Here is a 19984-nt window from a genome sequence, read left to right as displayed (position 1 = left end):
TGGACAGATATGCATCAGTACTAAGTCATCATGATTCACTGATTCCAATGAGTATTTTAACATGTCTGAAATCAAGGCATGTTATTCCCAATGGTATCTTGCTTTCAATGAAAGTGTATGTATTTACAAATACGAATTAATTATGTAATTTTAAAATGAGGATGTGTTTCCCTTTCCCTCAGTGCTAGGGAATGAGGGAGCTGAACGCAGAGTCTTACGTACCTTAGGCACACACTCTACTGGGCATGGTAAAGCATGTAACAACTGTTACTATTTGGCTTGTAAGTTTTTGTGGAGATGCGTGTTAAAGGAGAAACAAAGCTGCTAAGGGAAAGGGGAAAAAGAGAACAAAGAGCAGGAAAGGAAAGAAGAAAGTCAAAGAACCGACTGAGGGAATCTAGGACCTAAGTCTACACAGACTCCGCTACGAAAGCACTTGTAAATGTGACTGTGAAGGTATGCTTTGAGAACGTATACACAGAGCTAGAAAATGGATTGAGATATATCCACACCCAGATTTCAGTAAAATAAAAAAGACCAAGCCAAGAAATGTGACAGATGACCACAGAGCTAACGTTTCATGCCTGGAAAGATTCTAAAAGAATCACAGGTTGCTGAGCCGTATAAAGGAAGGAAGCCATCAGAACCTCGGATGGAGTCACGGGAACACCCAGAGAATGACTTTCTATTTATATGCCATTCGGGGAAAACCACATATACAATGAGTCGATTCCAGTAAGACATTTAGTAGTCTCTCATGACAGCATTTTGAAAGATGGAAAAAGCTAGAATTGATGGTAGCACAGCTGGGTGTAGACACAGCCAGATGAACCACAGTATCGAAAGAATGTTGATTAATGAAAATATGCCAACCTAACTAATTGCCTGTCTCCTTTCACCCTAAATCACTAATTCATTCGCCATATTAGCACCATGATTATCTTTCTAAATCAGAGGTCTGACCACAGTCTATATTCACCATCTCAGCAGGGCAGATAAGACCCACCAACATCAGTTCCCTTGCAAACCTGCCCATCCTCAATGTTTGCCTGAGGGAGTTCCATATATCTATTGATGAAACTGTGTTCTCCAGTACCAGGGAAATGGAGATCAAAGAGTTTCACGAAATTCATTCGATAAATAACCCAGAATGCACGTGATCAGAACAAAAAAAAATGTTGAGAGCTGGGAATATCAATGCAGCATTTTGATGTATACCAGCAAGGTCACTCTCAAAGATCCCTTGGGGACAGAATTGAGTATGTAACGGGTGTTTGAGGCTCACAGCTCTATGTATAAGGGATGTGTAGACATGTTAAGCTTGCTAATGGTACAATAAAGATCTCCTTAGAAGTCAGAGAGCTTCAGATGACTTGAGGCTTTCTGAGTATCTTTTTAGGTGTGTGCGTGTGTGGTCATATGTCTGTCTGTCTCTCTTTCATGTGTCTTCCTGTGTGTCCATGCATGCATGTGTAGAGGGCAGAGATCAACTCTAGGTAGCCACTTTGCCTCCACCTTACTTTGTGAGACAGGCTCTTTCACTGGACTCATCACTTCAGCTAGACAGACCCACATACCTCTGCACTCCTGGGTCATAGGCATGTGCTGCTATGCTTGATTTTGAAGGACCAATCTGAACTCAGGTCCTCAAGCTCGCACAGCAAACACTTTACCCACGAAGCCATCTTCCGAGCCTATTTGGGGGTTTTCTGAATTTGATTCCCCTAGTCGGCTGCAGGGTGGAGGCGACACTTAAGGACAGTCTAACGTGGCTGAACTACGGTTCTACCACGGCTGCTCTGCTCTTACAGGAGGCCCCTGCAGTGCGGACGCAGAAAGTCCCCATCCTCAAAAGTCACTTAAGACAAAAGAGCTTTCTATTCTGGTTAAAAGAATAAACAGCCTCAGAGAGGCAGCTACTATCTGTAATCCTTCAACAGCTAACTCCAGCTACTCAACCGACAGAGGAAACAGTGAACGTTTCAGACATCGCATGACACTTTGCCAGCATTTGTATAGAGAACTCGGGATTGCCAAGTGGGAGAAAATTCTTTCGCCAAAACATTTCGTGGAATGCCAAGACTGCAAACAGTGCGTCAAGACTTAATGGATGGCTTTGCATTAGGCACTATTAACTAACTCTGGCACATATTCTGTAGGCCTCTTGGCTTGCAACAAAGCAGCATACCACCTCTGCCATCACACTTGGCTCCCTTCCTACTTCTAAGCCTTTTTGCTTCTCAGGAACAAACCAGAGAGAGCAGACACAGTAATAAAAAATTCATCCTGAGTCTAAAGGCCAAAGAAATAAAACAAGATAATGTATACATTCATGATGGCTCTGAAATGTGGAAGTATCTGCTGCAGGGACCCAAGCCCTTTCTTAATATCACTACTGCCATGGTCACCAAGAAAGCCTCTGAATCACAGCGTCTGGAGCTCACCTGGTCTTTAAATGGCAGCTGCAGAAGGCCTCAAGATGGCCTGCATGTCTTCTTAAGCAAAAATAAATCTCGGTAGGGCAAGAAAAATGCACTTTCTCCTTAGAAAATTTTTGCTTTATCTCACTTTTGCCTGTTTTTTTTTTAATGTGTATGGATATTTTGCCTACATGTATGTACATGCCCCATATGCGTTCATGCCCACAGTGGCCAGAAGAGGGCACTGGACATCCTGGCCCTGGAGTTAGAGATGGCCATGAGTCTTCATGTGGGTGCTGGGAATCGAATTTAGGTTCTCTGGAAGAGCAGCCACTGCTCGTAAATGCTGAGCTCTCTGCCCAACCCCTCACTTTGATCTCTTCTTCCTCTTATTAAAGCTAGATTCCTCATCAGAGATGGAATAGCAAAGCATTTTCCTTGCATTGACATGCCCAATACTAACCCATGGTGTCCCCACAGGCCGAGGCCCCATGACTCCTCCCATGCCTGACCCGCTCTGAGTGAAGGACAGCGACAGTCACTGTGCGGATTTTCTCATTGCTCACTATGACAATCTGAGAAAATGGCAACTGATCAAAGGTCCTATCATTCAAGTTGGTGAAGGAAAGATTGGAACCCAGGCTGACTCAGAAGGAAGTCACCATCTACAATGGTCATTTATACAAGGTATATAAATGTTTATATAAAACTCTTTAATATGCAACCAAGAGCCACCTCTTCCAACCACACAGCAGCAGACTTTAGGGAAGGTCTGTCAGGCAGTGATTCCCAAGCTGAAGAATTGCTGAAAACATGCATTTGAATGGTCAGACTGTCTGGCAAAGATTTCAGAAACACACTAAAAAAAAAGGACAAATTAGTTTTTTTGGGAAATGAAAACAATAGAGTTGATAGATTATCAGTTTATAATCACATCATAATCTGTTTCCATTAGTTATTTTTAAGCCGCTAAGGTCACTTGAAGGGGAAAATTAATTAATGGGTTACCTGAAGCACACTGTTATTAGTTTACTGAAATTTCAACAACCTCTTAGTGTTCTCTAGGAAAACCCCATAATGGATAAGACATAATCCCCGTAAAAATAGCCAGCTTTGACTGGGCATATACAATCCGTCAGGGACCATTTTCAGCATTTTACTGTCAGTATCTCAATGTGACATGGACACTGCATTAATAAACATTATAAAGTTATGACACAAATCACTGATAACTAAGTTTTAATATATCATGATAAAGTTGTAGGACTGCATAATTTCCAATATGACAATGCTATGTATGTTAAAAACATGGGACTGACCTACTCCCTTAAAGCATAATAATCTTCCATTCTCTCAGCATGATCTTTCTAAATTGATTAACTTGAACATATTTACTCTGAACAGTCAATGCTATAATGAAAGAGAGTAGGACCAGGTACATCTGATAGTTAATTCCCTTCTCTTTTCCTAATGAATAATCAATTAGCACCAACGTAAAGGACACTTAGAAGTTCACAATGCCCCATCCTCATGTGACTAGTCTAGTCTTGGCTTTCAATAAAGAAACCTCAGTTAAAATTTATCATAATGGACTCTAGTAGTGGTCAGTTTTATGTCTCCACTTAGCTGGCCTATAGGCCATGCCTGTCAACAAAACATTCACAAATCTAAGTATTGCTGGGAGGGCATTATGTAAATGTGATTAACATCTTCAATCGGATCACTCGAAACTAAAAGAGATTACTCGATAATCTCTGTAAGCCTGATCTAATCAATCTTAAAGATTTAAGAAATGAAGGCTCCCTGAGAAGAGCTCAGCCTGTGGAGGACAGTTCCCACCCCAGGCCCATCAACCAAGGACAGCAGAACTGCACTGTTTATCTGTTTGTCCCTTCCCCTCCCCACTGACATGCAGTCCACCACTCCTTCCTCAGCCCTCATTTTCATCCAGACTGTCATAGAAGTATACAGAGCCCCGACTCTGGTTACTGGTCATAGTCTGCTTCCATTCTCCAGTGAATCAGCAACACAACCAATCCCCCAGATCCAGCTTGAAGAACTCCGCTGGCTGTGGCAACGTGACACAAGGTGGAGTCACTTTAGAAGAGGGGAATGTCAATGGAAAAAAAATTCCCCTACTGACTGGCCTGTGAACATGCCTGTGGTGCATTTCCATTATGATTATGAATGATACGGGAATGCTCAGCTCACCTTGGGTAATGCCACCTCTAGGCAGGTGCTCTTGGACTGTATAAGAAGGCAAGCTGATTAAGCCTAGAAGAGCAAGCCAATAAGCAGCCCTCCTCCACGGCCTCTACTTCAGCTCCTGCCTCTAGTTTCCTGCCTTAAGTTCTTGCTCTAACTTTGTTTTTGGACAGAGACATGAAAGTTGTAAGCTAGGCTAAACTCTTTCCTCCTCAAGTTGCTTTTGGTTATGATGTTTTATCACAGCAGTAGAAACCCTAACTCAGGCAGCCTCTCTTACAGCCTCCAGGGAAAGGAGTGTGTCTTACCATTTCATGTACTCAAACGTGTGACAAAATCTCAAGACACAGAGAAATGTTGAGAAACTATCTGTGGAATAATTTAAATATTTAAAAATTCAATGTCAGGGTAGTCAATATTCAAGAGCAAAGAAGGCAAAAACAATTCTTATTTGGGCAGCATCTTAGGGGAAGGTAGTTATAACCAAAGTCATACAAATAAAGACTGTTGTTCACTAAGTGTCTTGCTTTCGCCTTTCAATCTTTTTTTTTTTTTTTTTTGGATTTTTCGAGACAGGGTTTCTCTGTGTAGCTTTGCGCCTTTCCTGGAACTCACTTGGTAGTCCAGGCCGGCCTCGAACTCATAGAGATCCTCCTGGCTCTGCCTCCCGAGTGCTGGGATTAAAGGCGTGCGCCACCACCGCCCGGCTCGCCTTTCAATCTTTTTGTTTTTTTTTTTTTTTTTTGGTTTTTTCGAGACAGGGTTTCTCTGTGTAGCTTTGCGCCTTTTCCTGGAACTCACTTGGTAGCCCAGGCTGGCCTCGAACTCACAGAGATCCGCCTGCCTCTGCCTCCCGAGTGCTGGGATTAAAGGCGTGCGCCACCACCGCCCGGCTGCCTTTCAATCTTAATCTCAGGGTGTCAGTGAAATCTACAGAATCTCTCTAAAGCAAAAAACATTTTTTTGGCATATCTTTTGGAGGAACACTCTTGAGCTTCCTAAAACTGTCCATTTTCACCTATCCATAGACTATTTGCCTATAGCCTGTGACCCCTCAGGAGAGACCCCTTGGACAGAATCATGCATCGCAGGTTGAAACTTCAATTCCCTCTGGGTTGGGTCCACTTCCTTTCCTTTTTATGAACCATTTTTGTAGCAGCCATATGTTCCTGAAAGACAGGCTGCAGCAATATCTGAGAGATGGCTCCTCCAAGAATACTCAACTCTCAAGGAGGAAAGTGTTTCCAAGGACATTGTTCATCTGTTGTCAGTCACAGTGGGCTGCTGAGGACTGCTGCTACGTGACACAACAATGCTTTCCTCCTGAAATAGCTCCTCTTTCACCTCTGGGGCCCGGTGTTTGCCTTTCAAACTAGTTGCAAAGACAGGAAAATGGAAAAACTGGGGGAATGTAACTTGTTAAGTCATGATGCAATTCGAGGCACTGTTTAGAAGAAGCTTGCAGCTCTCGGTGTCCAATCCAAACACTCCGGGGACAAGGCCACCTGCCCAGCATGCACCATGAAAAAAGCTTTTACATCAGGCGTATCCAAGCCCTTGTGTGAAGTAACCCTGAAAATAAATCCTCACAGCTCAGAGAGCCAAGATACAAACACATGTGAAAGTATTACCCAGGAGAGCTAAGACAGAGATGAGCTGAAGCTGAAAATGGAAGACGAGCAGGAACTAGCAGAGGGAGCAGTAACCACGGAGAGATGTGAGTACTTTGGAAGCAGAGATGAAGAGCGGGACACCCGAGAAGGGCAGTGTGGGGCTGTCTCCTGACAGCTCAAGACAGTATTGAGACTGCTAAGACTCTGAGGTAAACACTGTTCTTTCCCAATCATTTTCATCATGGATGCCAAAGCAGAATTAAAAAAAAAAAAAAAAGAACGAGAAGCCTAAGAACTACTGTCAATTGATCAGAAAAGCAATTATTTTTGGAAGGTAGCTGTGCCTGGGCACCGGACTGCCCCAAACCGCCCTTTAAAGCACATGCCAAAGGGTCCTCATTCTTCTTCACGGGGTTTGCCAGATGATATGAAACAACCGCCATCTTTGTTTTTATATGTTGAGTTTTGGGTTTTGATCCCAAGTAAGAGATCTCAGTGGGAATAGAAATAAGACGACCTTACCATCTACTACAAAACTTTGTGATGTAATCAAGAACAATGGCTCCAAGGAATAAAACACAAGACCTCACTTCTTAACAGTCTGTCATTTGTAAAGGCACTCTATGCACCCTGTCACAAGACTGTTATGGAATATTACTTTAACTAGGCAATGATGTGTTATTATTTGTTTCTGCTGAGGAGTGTATTAAACATGTGAAGGTGTGTTACCTCTGTTTCTGCTGCATTTGTTTAATTATGTAAAGATGTGTTGCATTTTTCACCTTGCCTGCCTAAGGCACCTGACTGGTTTAATAAGAAGCTGAACAGTCACCGGGCGGCGGCGGCGCACGCCTTTAATCCCAGCACTCGGGAGGCAGAACCAGGCAGAACTCTGTGAGTTTGAGGCCAGCCTGGTCTACAGAGCGAGATTTAGGATAGGAACCAAAAACTACATTGAGAAACCCTGTCTCAAAAAAACAAACACACAAACAAACAAAAAAAGCTGAACAGCTAGCTAGGCAGGAGAGGTGGGGTTGGTGGGCAGAGAGAGTAAGTAGGAGGAGAAATCTAGGTATGAGAGAGAAGAAAAAGAGAAGAGAAGATCAAGAAGGAGGGAGAAAGAAAGGGACACACCCAGGGCCAGAAGCCAGGGAACTGCCAGCAACCCAGACACTGGAGGAAGCAGGAAAATCAGACAGACAGAAAGAAAGGTAAAAAGTCCTGAGGCAAAACACAGATGAAGAGAAACAGGTTAAATTAAGCTAAAAGAGAGGGCTAGAAACAAGCCTAAGCTAGGCAGAGCATTCATAACTAGTAATAAGTCTTCGTGTCCTGATTTGAGAACTGGTTGGTGACCCAAAGTAGAGCCCACTATGCAAGTCTGTATCATCTGCCCAGGCACTCCATGCACCCTGTCACAGGCACTCCATGCACCCTGTCAGTCACGGCACTCCATGCACCCTGTCACGGGCATGTCTTCTCAGTTATTGCTTCTGCCTTGAAGCATGGGCTCCATTATAGACCTAGCATCTTAGGAGTGCAGAGACAGCCTCAGCTCACTCAGAATCCTCAGGACCAGCCAAGACTTCACCTGCCAATCAGACTCCAAGAATCCAAAGTGATGACCAGAAGCCACTCCTTTCAATGACTAGTCACTCTTGTGCCACCCCAATTAAATAGACAGGCTGAAGAAAGAGGCAATTAAGCCAAGGCTAAAGTGGCAGTGCAACTATGCATATGTTCCCAAAACTGAGGATGCTGAAGCAGGAAGATCCCAAGTACAAGGCCAGCCTGAGCTACACAGTGGTACCCTGTCTCAAAACCAAAGAAAACAAAACAAAACCCAAAGATGAAGCAGACAACTATTCCTAAGGTGTCAGCAATACTAGGTCCTTTGAAAGCCATCTCAAACAGGAAGTACAATAATTTGACTGAAATGAGTAGTTTTCTTAGAATACTGCAACCAATGTATTTTTTTTCACATTTCTAAAGTAATATCTGTGTCCTTCTGCTCAGTTCCTGGGGTGACTTTTCTCGACTGTCTCACCTCAACACACTGCTCCTATTATCCATCTTTCATTGTTATCCTTTTTTGTGACTTCGCACTGATGTCACCCCAATTTCCTACGTGTCTACTGTCCTCAGAATGTCAGTCAAAAAGGGCAGAAAACATATCTCTTCTGTGTGTTTGTTTTCTAAGGTTCTAACAAGTGCCTGGCACATAGTAGGTAATTAATAAATATTTACAAAATTTAATAATGAAACTTTGAGACACTTTTAAATATCTACTGGACAAGTAGCTTCCTGAGATGCTGTGAAGAAAAAGGTTCTTTGGCCTGCCATCTTCTATAAGGAACATTGTGCATCAAAGGGCTCTAAGAACTCTGCTAAGAAGGAAACCACTGAATATGATTCAGCTCAGTGTTTCCTGAACTTATATAGAAATAAGTAGCATTTAAAAACAAGTATTTAGGAGGCTGAGGAGATCACTCAAAAGTTAAAGAATATTTTTCACTCCTGCAGAGGACTGGCTTCAGTTCCCATTACCCACATGGTGGCTCACAACCCAGCAAAGCTCCAGTTCCAGGGTACCCAATGCCCCTTTCTGACCTCTAGGGGCACCAGACAAAGTGGTGGACAGACATGCATGCAGGAAAAGCACTCATTCCCACAAACGAAAATAAACCTAACAACAAGGATAACAACACAAAACAAATAAAACCTCTCTTGTAACAGTCCATGGAATTTGTTCCGAGAGCAGCACGGCGCAACAGCTTTCATCACAGTTACGCCCTTGGGCCAGGATCCCAGAGACTGTGGCGGTATTTCCCTACACGGCTGAATACAGCCCCTCTGACGTCATAAAGAACACGTGCTTAGTTCATTCACTGGTCATTCTCATGGACAACCTTCGTCAAGTCCTCCTTCAACTCCGACAAGTGGGCATTCTTCTCAACAGCCCCTACATGCTTCTCAACAGCCCCGACATCCACGTGCTTCAGAAATAAAGGTGGTATTACACCGGGCCAAGTTATCATAGAAACCAGCAGGCAACTTATCAATACATGATGGAATCTGTGATGATTTGCAAGGATGCTTTTCATCAAAATACAATAATTTATGTTCATCACTATTTGTCATCAAAAATATTTCTTGTAAGAGCATCTCCCAGAAATTTTCTTGAAATTAAGTTCCTCTCAGCTGAGGGGTCTGGGGGGATCCAGATGTGTCTCACCATCGTTCTGAGGTGTGATGTTAGTCATCCTACGTGGTAACATACAGATGTTTGTGAGTTGTTAAAAAAAAAAAAGACAACTTTGTACTCCTTGAATATCACCCCCATAGCAGAAGAATCATCTCACACACATCCATTACAGTGTTACTAAAGTGTGACAGGGGAGGCGGGCTCCCATATCCCATGGTCATAACTGTGATGTGGGCCTATTGCTAATACTCCATTAGTGATTTTAACTGATTCCTGTCAAGGAACAAGGGAGACACAATTAAAGGGAACTGTGAAATCTGGGGAGGCACTTGAACATATACCCTACCTGCCAAAATTAGACCAAAGCACAAAACAATCAATGGGAAAAGCAAGGTTGATCCATTATTTTGCTGCATACACCAATGTAAAGGAAAGTATTATTTAAATCTACCCTGTCATGGTTCCAGGAACTATATAACACAAGGCAAACCCTTGGGTTCCCTACTGAAGTTTATAGTTTGAGGAGATTCTGGGGAAAGCTGGTGGCTTTAAACAGCCTGAAGAATTACCAGTTTCACCTGAAGAAAACTGCATTAAGTAATTTGCCCTCACATAGCCAGAAAGCCACACAAAATTGTCTCTAAGTATGAAATATAAACATTTATAATTGCAGCAGCTTGTGTAGAGGTCCCAAAAGTGAATACCAATGATGTTCAACCAATCAAAGGTCAATGTCTAGCCAACATTTAGCAACTCACATGAAGTTCAGAATCCTTATGGAAGTTCAGAATGGATAAAGATTCATGTCACCTCTAACTTTTGGCCAAGTATTGCTTACATTCATTTTTTTAAAGTCCATTTGACAACAGGCTAGAGTTGAAGGAAAACCCTGTTCATGGTACTTCCAAGGTGAAAATGAGAAACTCTGAGAAAACTCACAGCCTTGAGAAGAATTTCAAGTGGTCAATTGCCTTAGTCTTCTCTTATTTCACTCACGTACCGGGCACAGTTGAAGGACAGATTCTGTGCCTTTTGCTCTGGAGGATAAATTCTATTCTCAGTGCAGACCTTTACTGGTTGGTGGTTTGCATACTTTGCTACTTGTTTTATCAGCATGCCCCTGCCTCAGTGGACTGGAGAACTGCAACACACATCTGATGAACAAGGCCGGATGCCTGTTGGTTGACGGTGTGTGTGTGTACTTGATTTACACGAACAAAAAGACTACTCTCGGAGTGCAACAATCCAAACTGTTCTTGTTCTTTTCCTTTCTTTATACAGCTTGAAGAATGTTTGGCTGAGATTCCAGGTCCATCTTATTTTTTAGTGGTATGTGTCATATGTCTGGAAAGACCCTATCTATGCCCATGGTGAGGGCACCACTTAAGAGCAACTTGCCTCTCCTGATACACATTATCTTATGGGTGCTTTGTTACTGGCCCCTACTTCAGAGTTGGGCCTCATAAAGTTGGCTACGTTAAGACAAACTAATGTCATTTAGTGTCTAGGGGGAGGCTGAGAAGAGGATTAGAGGCAGGCAGGGGATATTAAACAAGTCCATGACTAACAGGGTGTGACAGAAAAGAGTTTTACTCTTTTCAACGAAACAATTCCCTACGGCTGGGCCCATTACTCCACTGTGCCTTTATCACCTTGGAATTTTTATGGTTATTTTTGATGAATTCACATTTTTGTAAAGCCCTTTTTGAAATCATGCCAGTTTTCAATTTTTAATTAAAGTCGTAAATAATCTTAATTCTGCCTTAAAAGGTTTATTGTTTCTTTCTTTTTTTTTATTACTGATGCCAGGAAATATTTCAAATACCAAGTCCTGACATGAGTGAGCAATTAGAAGCTCTCTAAGGTCTAGTGACAACATTGTACCATGTAAATATAACACACTGGGATATCGGCATGAGATTTAGCAGCCTGGACGGACTGATTCGGGGTTTATCAGCAGCTGCTTCTCTTGGGAAAGATACTGCCTCTTTTGTTAGATGAGGCAACTTCCATCATTTTCATTTCATGAATTAACCATCACAGATTTAGAACTGACTTTTTGGGAAGTCAACACTGTAAACATGTCACTGAGGGCTGAACAAGGAAAGTCAACCAAATCTGATTCAGTCATTTGTCCAAACGTGGACACATTAGAGAAGGACCACTTCCTTTTATATAAATCAAAAGGAAGAAAGGGCTGTCTGTAATGGCTGACATGAGACCATCAGACTGCCGGAAAGCCCACCTTTGTTACCTAAACTGCCAGCCGGAGGTTGCAAGGGAACTGTAAACACAATCGCATCTTACAGTTTCAAGGTCTTTCTTTCTTTTTCAATTAGTGCTTCGGGAATGTTCACACAATCAAAACTACATTTCCTTTATATGAGGCCAAAACACACCATTTTTATACAATGAAAGGCATTAACAACATCTAAAAATGCCCTGTGTGTTTCCACACGAGTAAGCATCGTTATTGCTGTCTCCATAGGGGATTAATACTATTTCCTGTCATGACAGTAGGCTGTGTGAAGGTGTGTTACTCTTACGTCATTACTAAAACCTCACTGATTAGGGACAACTTGCAGGTAGAGAATGATCAGGCTTAGAATGAAAATTCTCTCTCATCTAGAAGACTGGACATTTGCAAAATGAATATAATTTATTCCTTTGAATCTGTAAGATATAGACCATGACAAAGCCAACAGACAACGATCCTGCTAAAGGAGCCAATCGTGATCCTGTGTTATTTTAAGAGGAGCCACTGTTCTTTCAATTTTATGTACATTAAAGAAAATTCCTCTGCTTTTCTAACTTCAACTCATATCCAAACCATGCCAAGGGATTCTGGATAACAATTTATTGGTATTCCAAAATAAAGAGATTTAAATATATTTCTAGAGAAAAAAAAGTCACAATTGATTAACAAGATTGGTTTTGTAAGTAGTTAAGTATACTTGTCAAATCCTTATAGCTGAGTGTTTTTCCTTCTCAAAAGGGAGACTTGGTTAAAGTACTGTCTGTACATGAGCCCTCGAACAGCACTCAGGCTAGCACCTCAAGACACAAAAAATGCAGCATCAAAAAAAAATAGAGAGAGGATTTCCCAACACTAAGTATCAAATCTCGAAAAACTATGAAAACAATGCACAATTTTGACTAGAAGCCACAGTGACAGGACAACCCTTGCCAATAGGGTTCATTGACTTGAAATAACTTGAGTCTTAACATGCCCTTAAATTTGTTATAAAGTCCCCTTAAATAAATCAGGTAACCGACTCAGTATAAATGTAGCCCTAAAAGAGCCAAGTTAATGCAACATGTTTCTGCCATGGACAGAAGGTCCTAGTTTGTTCGAACATTTAAAAGCTTGGGTGCTGGATAGAGTTTAGTGGGTGAAGTGCTCGGGGTGAGAGCATGAGGACCAGAGTTCAGTCTGAGGAATAAACCATGTGAATGCGTGTGGTGGCCTGGGCATGTGTAGTGATAAGCCACCTGTGGTGGCCTGTGCGTGTGTACTGATAAGCCACCTGTGGAGCATGTGCCTGTGTGTGATGGCAAGTGCTTGTGTACTCACTACTTGAGAGGAGGACATAAAAGCAAGTGGACAGTTCCTGAGGAACAATACCCAAAGCTAAATTCTGGCCTCTTCCCACAGGTGCGTACACACATGCACCCACCTACACATCAATATGCGTATGAACCCATACCCACCACACAGCCCATAAAACACAGTGATGAAATGACTTGGGGAACAGTAAATTCCCTGTCTCAGAAGGTTAGGAAGGCTGGCCAGCCAGTCACAGGACTGTGTGAAGTTCATAGAGCAAAGCAAGACAGGCAACATGGATGACCTTTGACATTTATTCCAAATCTGTAACATCATAGTATCTGCAGATTTTGAAATCTGCATTAATCCCTCACTGATGTCAAAGTCATTTAGGTTCAGTACTTTGTTCCCTCCCTCTCTGATTTCATATATAGTGCCCATCAGGTATCTTCCCTCAAGCCAACCATGGGGAATGCTCTCTGCAAATCGTAGAAAATCACCCAAGTTCTTCATTAGAGTGGAAATTACTTGGGCTAGCTGGTACTTTTTTTGAATAAGTTTTTCTCCAGAAAGAGCTTCTAGAAATTTCCATAAAAGCTTTTTGTTATTAACGTTTCCTGGGGTTGGTGGCTGGCATTAATTTTCTCTGCAAGCTTCCCCAGAAATTTTTATGTGACTGTATTAGCTGTGCCAACTACAGCCTTGCTGAGGCCTCAGAGAAGACATCCCTCCTCAGTATCAAGCCTAGGACATCTTCAAAGTCGGAGGATTCCAAGGCTCCGCAAAAACTCTGTGACTGCAAGAGTAATTCAAACATGCCTTCCCTGGCTGGAAAATTCTCTTTGAATTTTACCTTTTTCCTTGCTTGTTGCTCTTTGGAAGAATGTGCCTTCACGTGCTTTCTTAGGGAGCTTGGGTCTGTGTAGCGTTTTGCACATCCTGGAATTTGACAAGCATAAGGTTTCTGAACGAGAAAGAGAGAAAGAGCAAGCTGTGGTTAAATCACAAAGGTAACAGGGTCATGCTTTATTCAGACTGTTCAGAGCATGAACTGCTACCGAATGACAGATGTCAAGTGCAGGGTAATACTCATGCATTTTAATTAGAACACCCAGGAATTCTGCATCATGGTGATGAGAAGTGTAAACTTTCAAAATGCCCCACAGAGATGCACTATCCTTGATTTTAAGAAATTACCTTGCATTGCAGTGTAACCATAAAATCTCTTGTGGAAATTTAACGTGGAAGTTATACTTACATACTTACAGTTATCTCCCTGAGAAAATCTTTGGTACTGTCAGAAACAGTAAACAGATTCTTTAAGGATTCAGGTAAAGAAGCTGTAGAAAAGTCCAGAAAAGACTGGGTATGGTTCAGAGGGGACCTGATTCAGAAAGAAGGAAAGAATTAAGAAGGAAAAATTAGTATAAAGTGAGCAAGAAATAGTAGGTCTCAAACAACAGACACATGAAAACTCAGCCAGAAGAACAGTAATATTATTAGTCACAGAGAAGTCAAGGCTGAGTGACATGAACGAGCCCTTAGTGGATGGACAAGGGTGCAAATGTGCCCCTTCCAATTCGCTTTGCAGCAGAGAGATAGAAAGTATATGCAAATGTGAGGGGTGTCCCCAAGCACTTGGCACCTAAGGCAGAAATGAATGCTTGACTTGGGCGGGAGGGTAAGAACAACTCAAATGCATTCTGACATCAGCATTGCATCATCACCTGCTACTGACTCATCAAGGGTTTGGAAACAATGACTTTGCCTGCAAGCTAAACCAAAATCTGCTGACTATTCCAGTAACTTTAAAAAAAAGAGAAAGAAAGAGAGAGAGAGAGAGAGAGAGAGAGAGAGAGAGAGAGGGAGGGAGGGAGGGAGGGAGGGAGGGAGGGAGGGAGGGAGGGAGGAAGAGAGAGAGAGAGAGAGAGAGAGAGAGAGAGAGAGAGAGAGAGAGAGAGATAAAGAAAGAAAGAAAGAAAGAAAGAAAGAAAGAAAGAAAGAAAGAAAGAAAGAAAGAAAGAAAGAAAGAAAGACACAGACAGACAGACAGACAGACAGGAGTAATTGTGTAGACAAGATGAATTATCATCTACTTGAGAAATGGGACCGGGGCCTGTATGGTGCAATAGGAGAAAGATCTGAAATCTTCTAATGGTAGGATTCCACTCTGGAAGCCTGCTACATTCTGGACAAGAGAACACCACAGCTACTCTTACTCTGCCATGGTCTTGTTCTCATGAGTGTATCATTTTCTGAGTAAACATGTGGACTTTCTTATTGGCTTGCTGGGAGCAATGTTTAGAACTCACTGGCATTTTGCCATTCTTTTCATCCCAAGAACAAGATAGAATCATGAGATATCATTTCATTTGAAATGTCTGAATTGAATATTGGATATGATTACTCACTGACTTATCTTGACTTATTCTTGATTGGTTAACTGAATAACCCAAGATTATGCTTCTAGAATGTGCTGGGCACTGTATTAAATTCTAAGAAACTCTAACAATATGATGGATGAACCAGACCCTTACCTGACTTGTTTTTTAAGTGAGCAATTATTGGCTAAAGGCACTCATTGAGAGGTTTCCCTGGGGGAACAGAGATTTTGTTTTAAACTGGGCATCTTTTCTGAGTTCATCTGACCTTCCTAAATTATCCTTCCCTACTCTGCCTTCACCTCAGAGGAACAAGTAGCCAATATCCATGCTTAAGAGTAGTTTCAGCATGAGCACATACACACTTGAGAATATGAGCATGAGAGGGTACTTCATGGAAAAAGTTTTATGAACACTGGTGTGCTCTAGAAATCTAGGATACTGTACATAGGGTTGGGGATGCCATTTGACATTTGATTTAAAATATTCCTTGGAGAAAGCTTAATACACACCATTCCTCCCAACTGGCCTTGAGGCTTCCCCTGTGGATGCCACTTGAGGCCAGGATGCCCAATCAGCTGTCAGGCGCCCCTGTGGACAGCAGTGCTATCCCGTTATTTTATTTCTGATTACCCAAGCTTTAATGGCATGCTATACTCCATCAAAAGAGGCATTTCATTCTTTTCTGCCTGTCCTGAGTAATTACTTCTCTTATTTAGATTTAAGATGTTAATAGAGAAATGTATTAATAAAAATTTTCAGGGTTATTATAATGAACTCAATATTCTTTGTGGAGAAAACCATTTTCCTGAGTAAAGAATTTGTTTAGTTGAAAAAGATTACCTTTATCCAAAAATCCTGACAGCTTTTGTAAAAGGAGTGATTAATGCAAAGGAACATAAATTTAAGTTATAAATTCCTCAAACAGCTACAGTTTGCTTTGGAAAACAAGCATTTAATTTCTATACGCTCTTAAGGGTTTACCAATTTGTTAAAAGAAGTAAACATTTGAATAGAAGACAGTTTGGATCTTAAGGAAAAATGATAATTTTAACAGATGTAATAAAGAAAAATCTCCTTTAACAAGATAAAAATGACTACGTTTTAAGAGATAATGCACTGAATTCAAATCATAAAATCATTTTCTTAGTCAGTTTTATTTAAAAGTTTTAAAAGGGCTATACATTTTAATGATGAAATTATTTTATAAAATGCTGTATGTTATTAGCTAAAATTAGTGCCAACAAAGGGTACTGTTGAAAAACAACACATTTCCTCAAGGATGGCTTTGAAACTACAGATAATTGGTTAAAGGGAAAAATTCTCAAGACCATCTTATTTTATGAATGGTCACACTCCCATAATAAGGTTTAATGACAAACTGGAAAATATACTGAGTTAGACTAAGACCATTTCAGATACAACAAAATTGGACTCGTAACATAATTTATTCAAATTTTTGTACGTTGAAAAATGTGAGTACTTTTCATATATTTATCTAATATTCTATTCTATTGGTCCTAAACAAATAAATGAATTCAATTTGGCGAAAAACATAAAAGTTTATCCTTTGCCCATATTGTGTTAACTATGTTTCAGGTATTTACCAGACAAACCATCATATCTATGCATATGAGGAGATAATTCTGTTTAGAAAGGCTATATGACATACATAGCTAAAATGACTTCGACAAATATGACTAATGGAGACTAATATAAAATGTAATAAATATGTCAACTATAACATCAAAAGAATCTTAAATATGTATGAGAAGGTGTGTAGAAATAACAGTATCTTTTCAAAATTCAGGCTCTGGTGTAGTTTAATAATAGACATCAGAATGTTAACACTGAGAAAGTACTGTCATGAATACATTATTTGCAGGAACGTGGGATAAGAGATCTGTGATGTGTATAATACATTTATCCCAACGGCTTTGTCAAGTGAAGTGAAATTACACAGCCTCTACCTGGCCTCCTGTAAAGAAAATGGCATCAGAGCCTGAGAATGCAGAGGAGCGTTATCTACATAATGGGGGAAATAAAAGACAAAAGTTACACAGAAACAGCATTTGCAAGGAGCAAAATGGAGCAGCATTAAGGGAGTTAAGGGTGTGAAAATAAAAACGCAATTGTTCTCATAAGGTTGATAAAAAAGGATGTGTGGCTGCTAACACAGAAAAAGCATGCATGAAATGAACTCGGGGAAAGATCTGTTCTGTCTTTTGAGATCAACTGCAGGTGAAAACAGCAGATGGTTTTCTAAAGCCAAAGACTGGATTCATGCTCAACACCAGGCTCACTGAAAACTCAGGTCAAGAGGACAGGAACACAGGGTCAACACATAAACACTGCATGTCATATTCTTTCCAATTGCGTACACTGTCTATTTTGGTACAGCCTGATACATTGATAATTACTTTAATTATCTCGAGTGGCCATTCTGTGTGCCAACATCTACTGCATGATAGCCCCTGAACTGCTTCTGCTTTCTACAGAGAAGGGACTAAATAACCCCTTGATCCTAGAAAGATCTAACATGTAGTATAATTCACAACTACAAAAAACTAAAAATAAAAAAGAAGCAGCCACACAGGGCACCCCTGTGGGCACTTCCCTGTGTTCCGCTGTGCTTGGCACTGCCCCTGTGACCTGAAGACCATAACCTATACCATCCTACCATCAGAGGGGCCCTTTGGCACACACAGCTGAGGCTGGAAGGTGACAAGCCCCTGCCGTCCTTACAGTGTCAAGATGTGTCCTCTGGTGCTTGGCACGGTCACTGGAGTTGCTGAAAGCCTTCTGGCAGCCTGGGTGCTGGCACAGGTATGGTTTCTCACCCGTGTGGCTCCGCAAGTGAATCTTGAGGTTCTCAAGTCTTGAAAAGGCTTTCTTGCAGCCTTCAAACTGTAAAAAGAAAACAAGTTTGGGTTACTGAGAAGGACCCCCAAATGCCCGAGATGACGGGAGGAAAAACAACCATTAGTTTGTACTTAGCTAACAGTAAGATGAATTTAAATCCAAACAGTAGCAAATACTGCTTCTAAAAATACCCGTATGTTTATGTGAATTGCATCTTTTCCACTGTATATACATGCCATGTTCCATACCAGATTTTGGTCCCAAACTGATTTCTGTGATTACTTATGTCAGAGAAAATTCACTGTGAGCCATCTGGCTCAATCAATAGAAACATAGTAATGAGTATTTTAAAGATTTATTAAAAAAATTAACACCCTTTTCTATTTCCAAATTGGTCTACATTGAAGGAACTTGAAAGGAAGAAACTTTCAACAACTAATGAAACAAACAAGAGAAATCAGAGTGATATAGGACAGAAAAAGAAGACAGGAAAGGTCTAAGAATATAGAATGAGGAAAGCAGGTATCCACTAGATCAAGTCAATCAGACAGATCCTTAACTATGTTTTGTCCAAGTTTTTCAACGTCCATATGAGTGGTCAATGATAGCACGTAGAGTGATGACAAGCTGATTAAGTTTTCAAAATACCTTTTAAAGGGAACTAGGAGACAGAGGATTCACTTAGTGCTAAATCATTCCAAATAAAGCAACCATTTAATATTATTGTTATTATTATTATTATTATTTTAGAAATTTCACTACCTAAATATGAATAAGAGAAAGATAAAACGTTGGTGATTTTTAAATGTATGTTTGTAGTTTGTTTATAACACATATGGAGAGTAGCTTTAATTTAATATATCATCTGTGGGCAAATTATTATAGGGTCACAAAGATGCTAACATTTAACATGACAGGAATAAAATGTGTTGGGGAAAACCCTGCAGGCAAAGGATAAAGGTGAAGTGAAGACATCTTTGGTGCAAAGCCCTAGAAAAATTTATGTGAATTTAACACATTTAAATCCACTACAGTTGTCATTATTAAGTCAAGTTAGGGATGTGGGAAACAAAACATGGTGTGTTTAGAGTGATTAAGGTATCTGAGGGTTTATTTTTTATTTTTTATTTTTTGGAGAAATGTAGGGGGATCGGAGAGATAGACATGGATACAAGTAAGGCGGGTAAGAGGAGGACTGTTCTCAATTGAAATTAGTCAATGTTACTTAGATGTTCTACAAAGACCTCATAAAGCGCCTTGGTTCCCTCGCTGACTACAACAGATGGTGTAGAACACTGGTCGTGAAGGTTTCAGTGGCTGGAAGTCTCATCCTTAAGTAAAGGATGAAGGAAGTAGAAAGAACAGCCGACTATGTCACATCTCCATCTATTTAAGCTGAGCGCATTCTGCAGGCTGGAGTATTTTAAGAAATTTATGAAAGTTGCACTTATTTTTGATTGAGAGTTATACATGTCTCACAGACATATGTTGGTTTATTTCAATTTTGATATTTTGCTTAAAATAATTTTCGGTGTTTTCCTGATTTCTATTTCACATAAAAAAAATAAATAAATTTAGCCTGAACAAAGAACGCTGACAGCGCTGACGGCGTTTTCACAGCCAAGGGCATAGAATGCCACACTGCAGGGGGAGGGGAGACGGCTGCGATTTATGGGGCCTTAGTTCTGCAAATTTTCAAATACATCTCAAGTTCAGGGATCAAAGGGTTCTAATTTAACTCCTAATTCATA

General features: G+C 40.8%; 1 protein-coding gene across 2 annotated transcripts in view; it reads right to left on the bottom strand.

Moving 5' to 3' along the window:
- Glis3 (GLIS family zinc finger 3) overlaps positions 1-19984 on the bottom strand; it is a 444325-nt gene that overhangs the window by 85101 nt on the left and 339240 nt on the right. For both annotated transcript variants that reach the window (XM_052763408.1, XM_052763409.1), the window contains 2 exons: positions 18117-18278; positions 13844-13954 (listed from right to left, as the gene is read on the bottom strand). In XM_052763408.1, the coding sequence (XP_052619368.1) occupies positions 13844-13954; positions 18117-18278 (273 nt within the window). The remainder of the gene's footprint in view (positions 1-13843; positions 13955-18116; positions 18279-19984) is intronic.

This window comes from Peromyscus californicus, unplaced genomic scaffold (genome assembly GCF_007827085.1).
Source record: "Peromyscus californicus insignis strain IS unplaced genomic scaffold, ASM782708v3 Scaffold_4__1_contigs__length_199733344, whole genome shotgun sequence".
Classification (NCBI taxonomy): domain Eukaryota; kingdom Metazoa; phylum Chordata; class Mammalia; order Rodentia; family Cricetidae; genus Peromyscus; species Peromyscus californicus.
The sequence above is the reverse complement of the archived record's forward strand: the minus strand, read 5'-3'. Positions and strand labels throughout refer to the sequence as shown.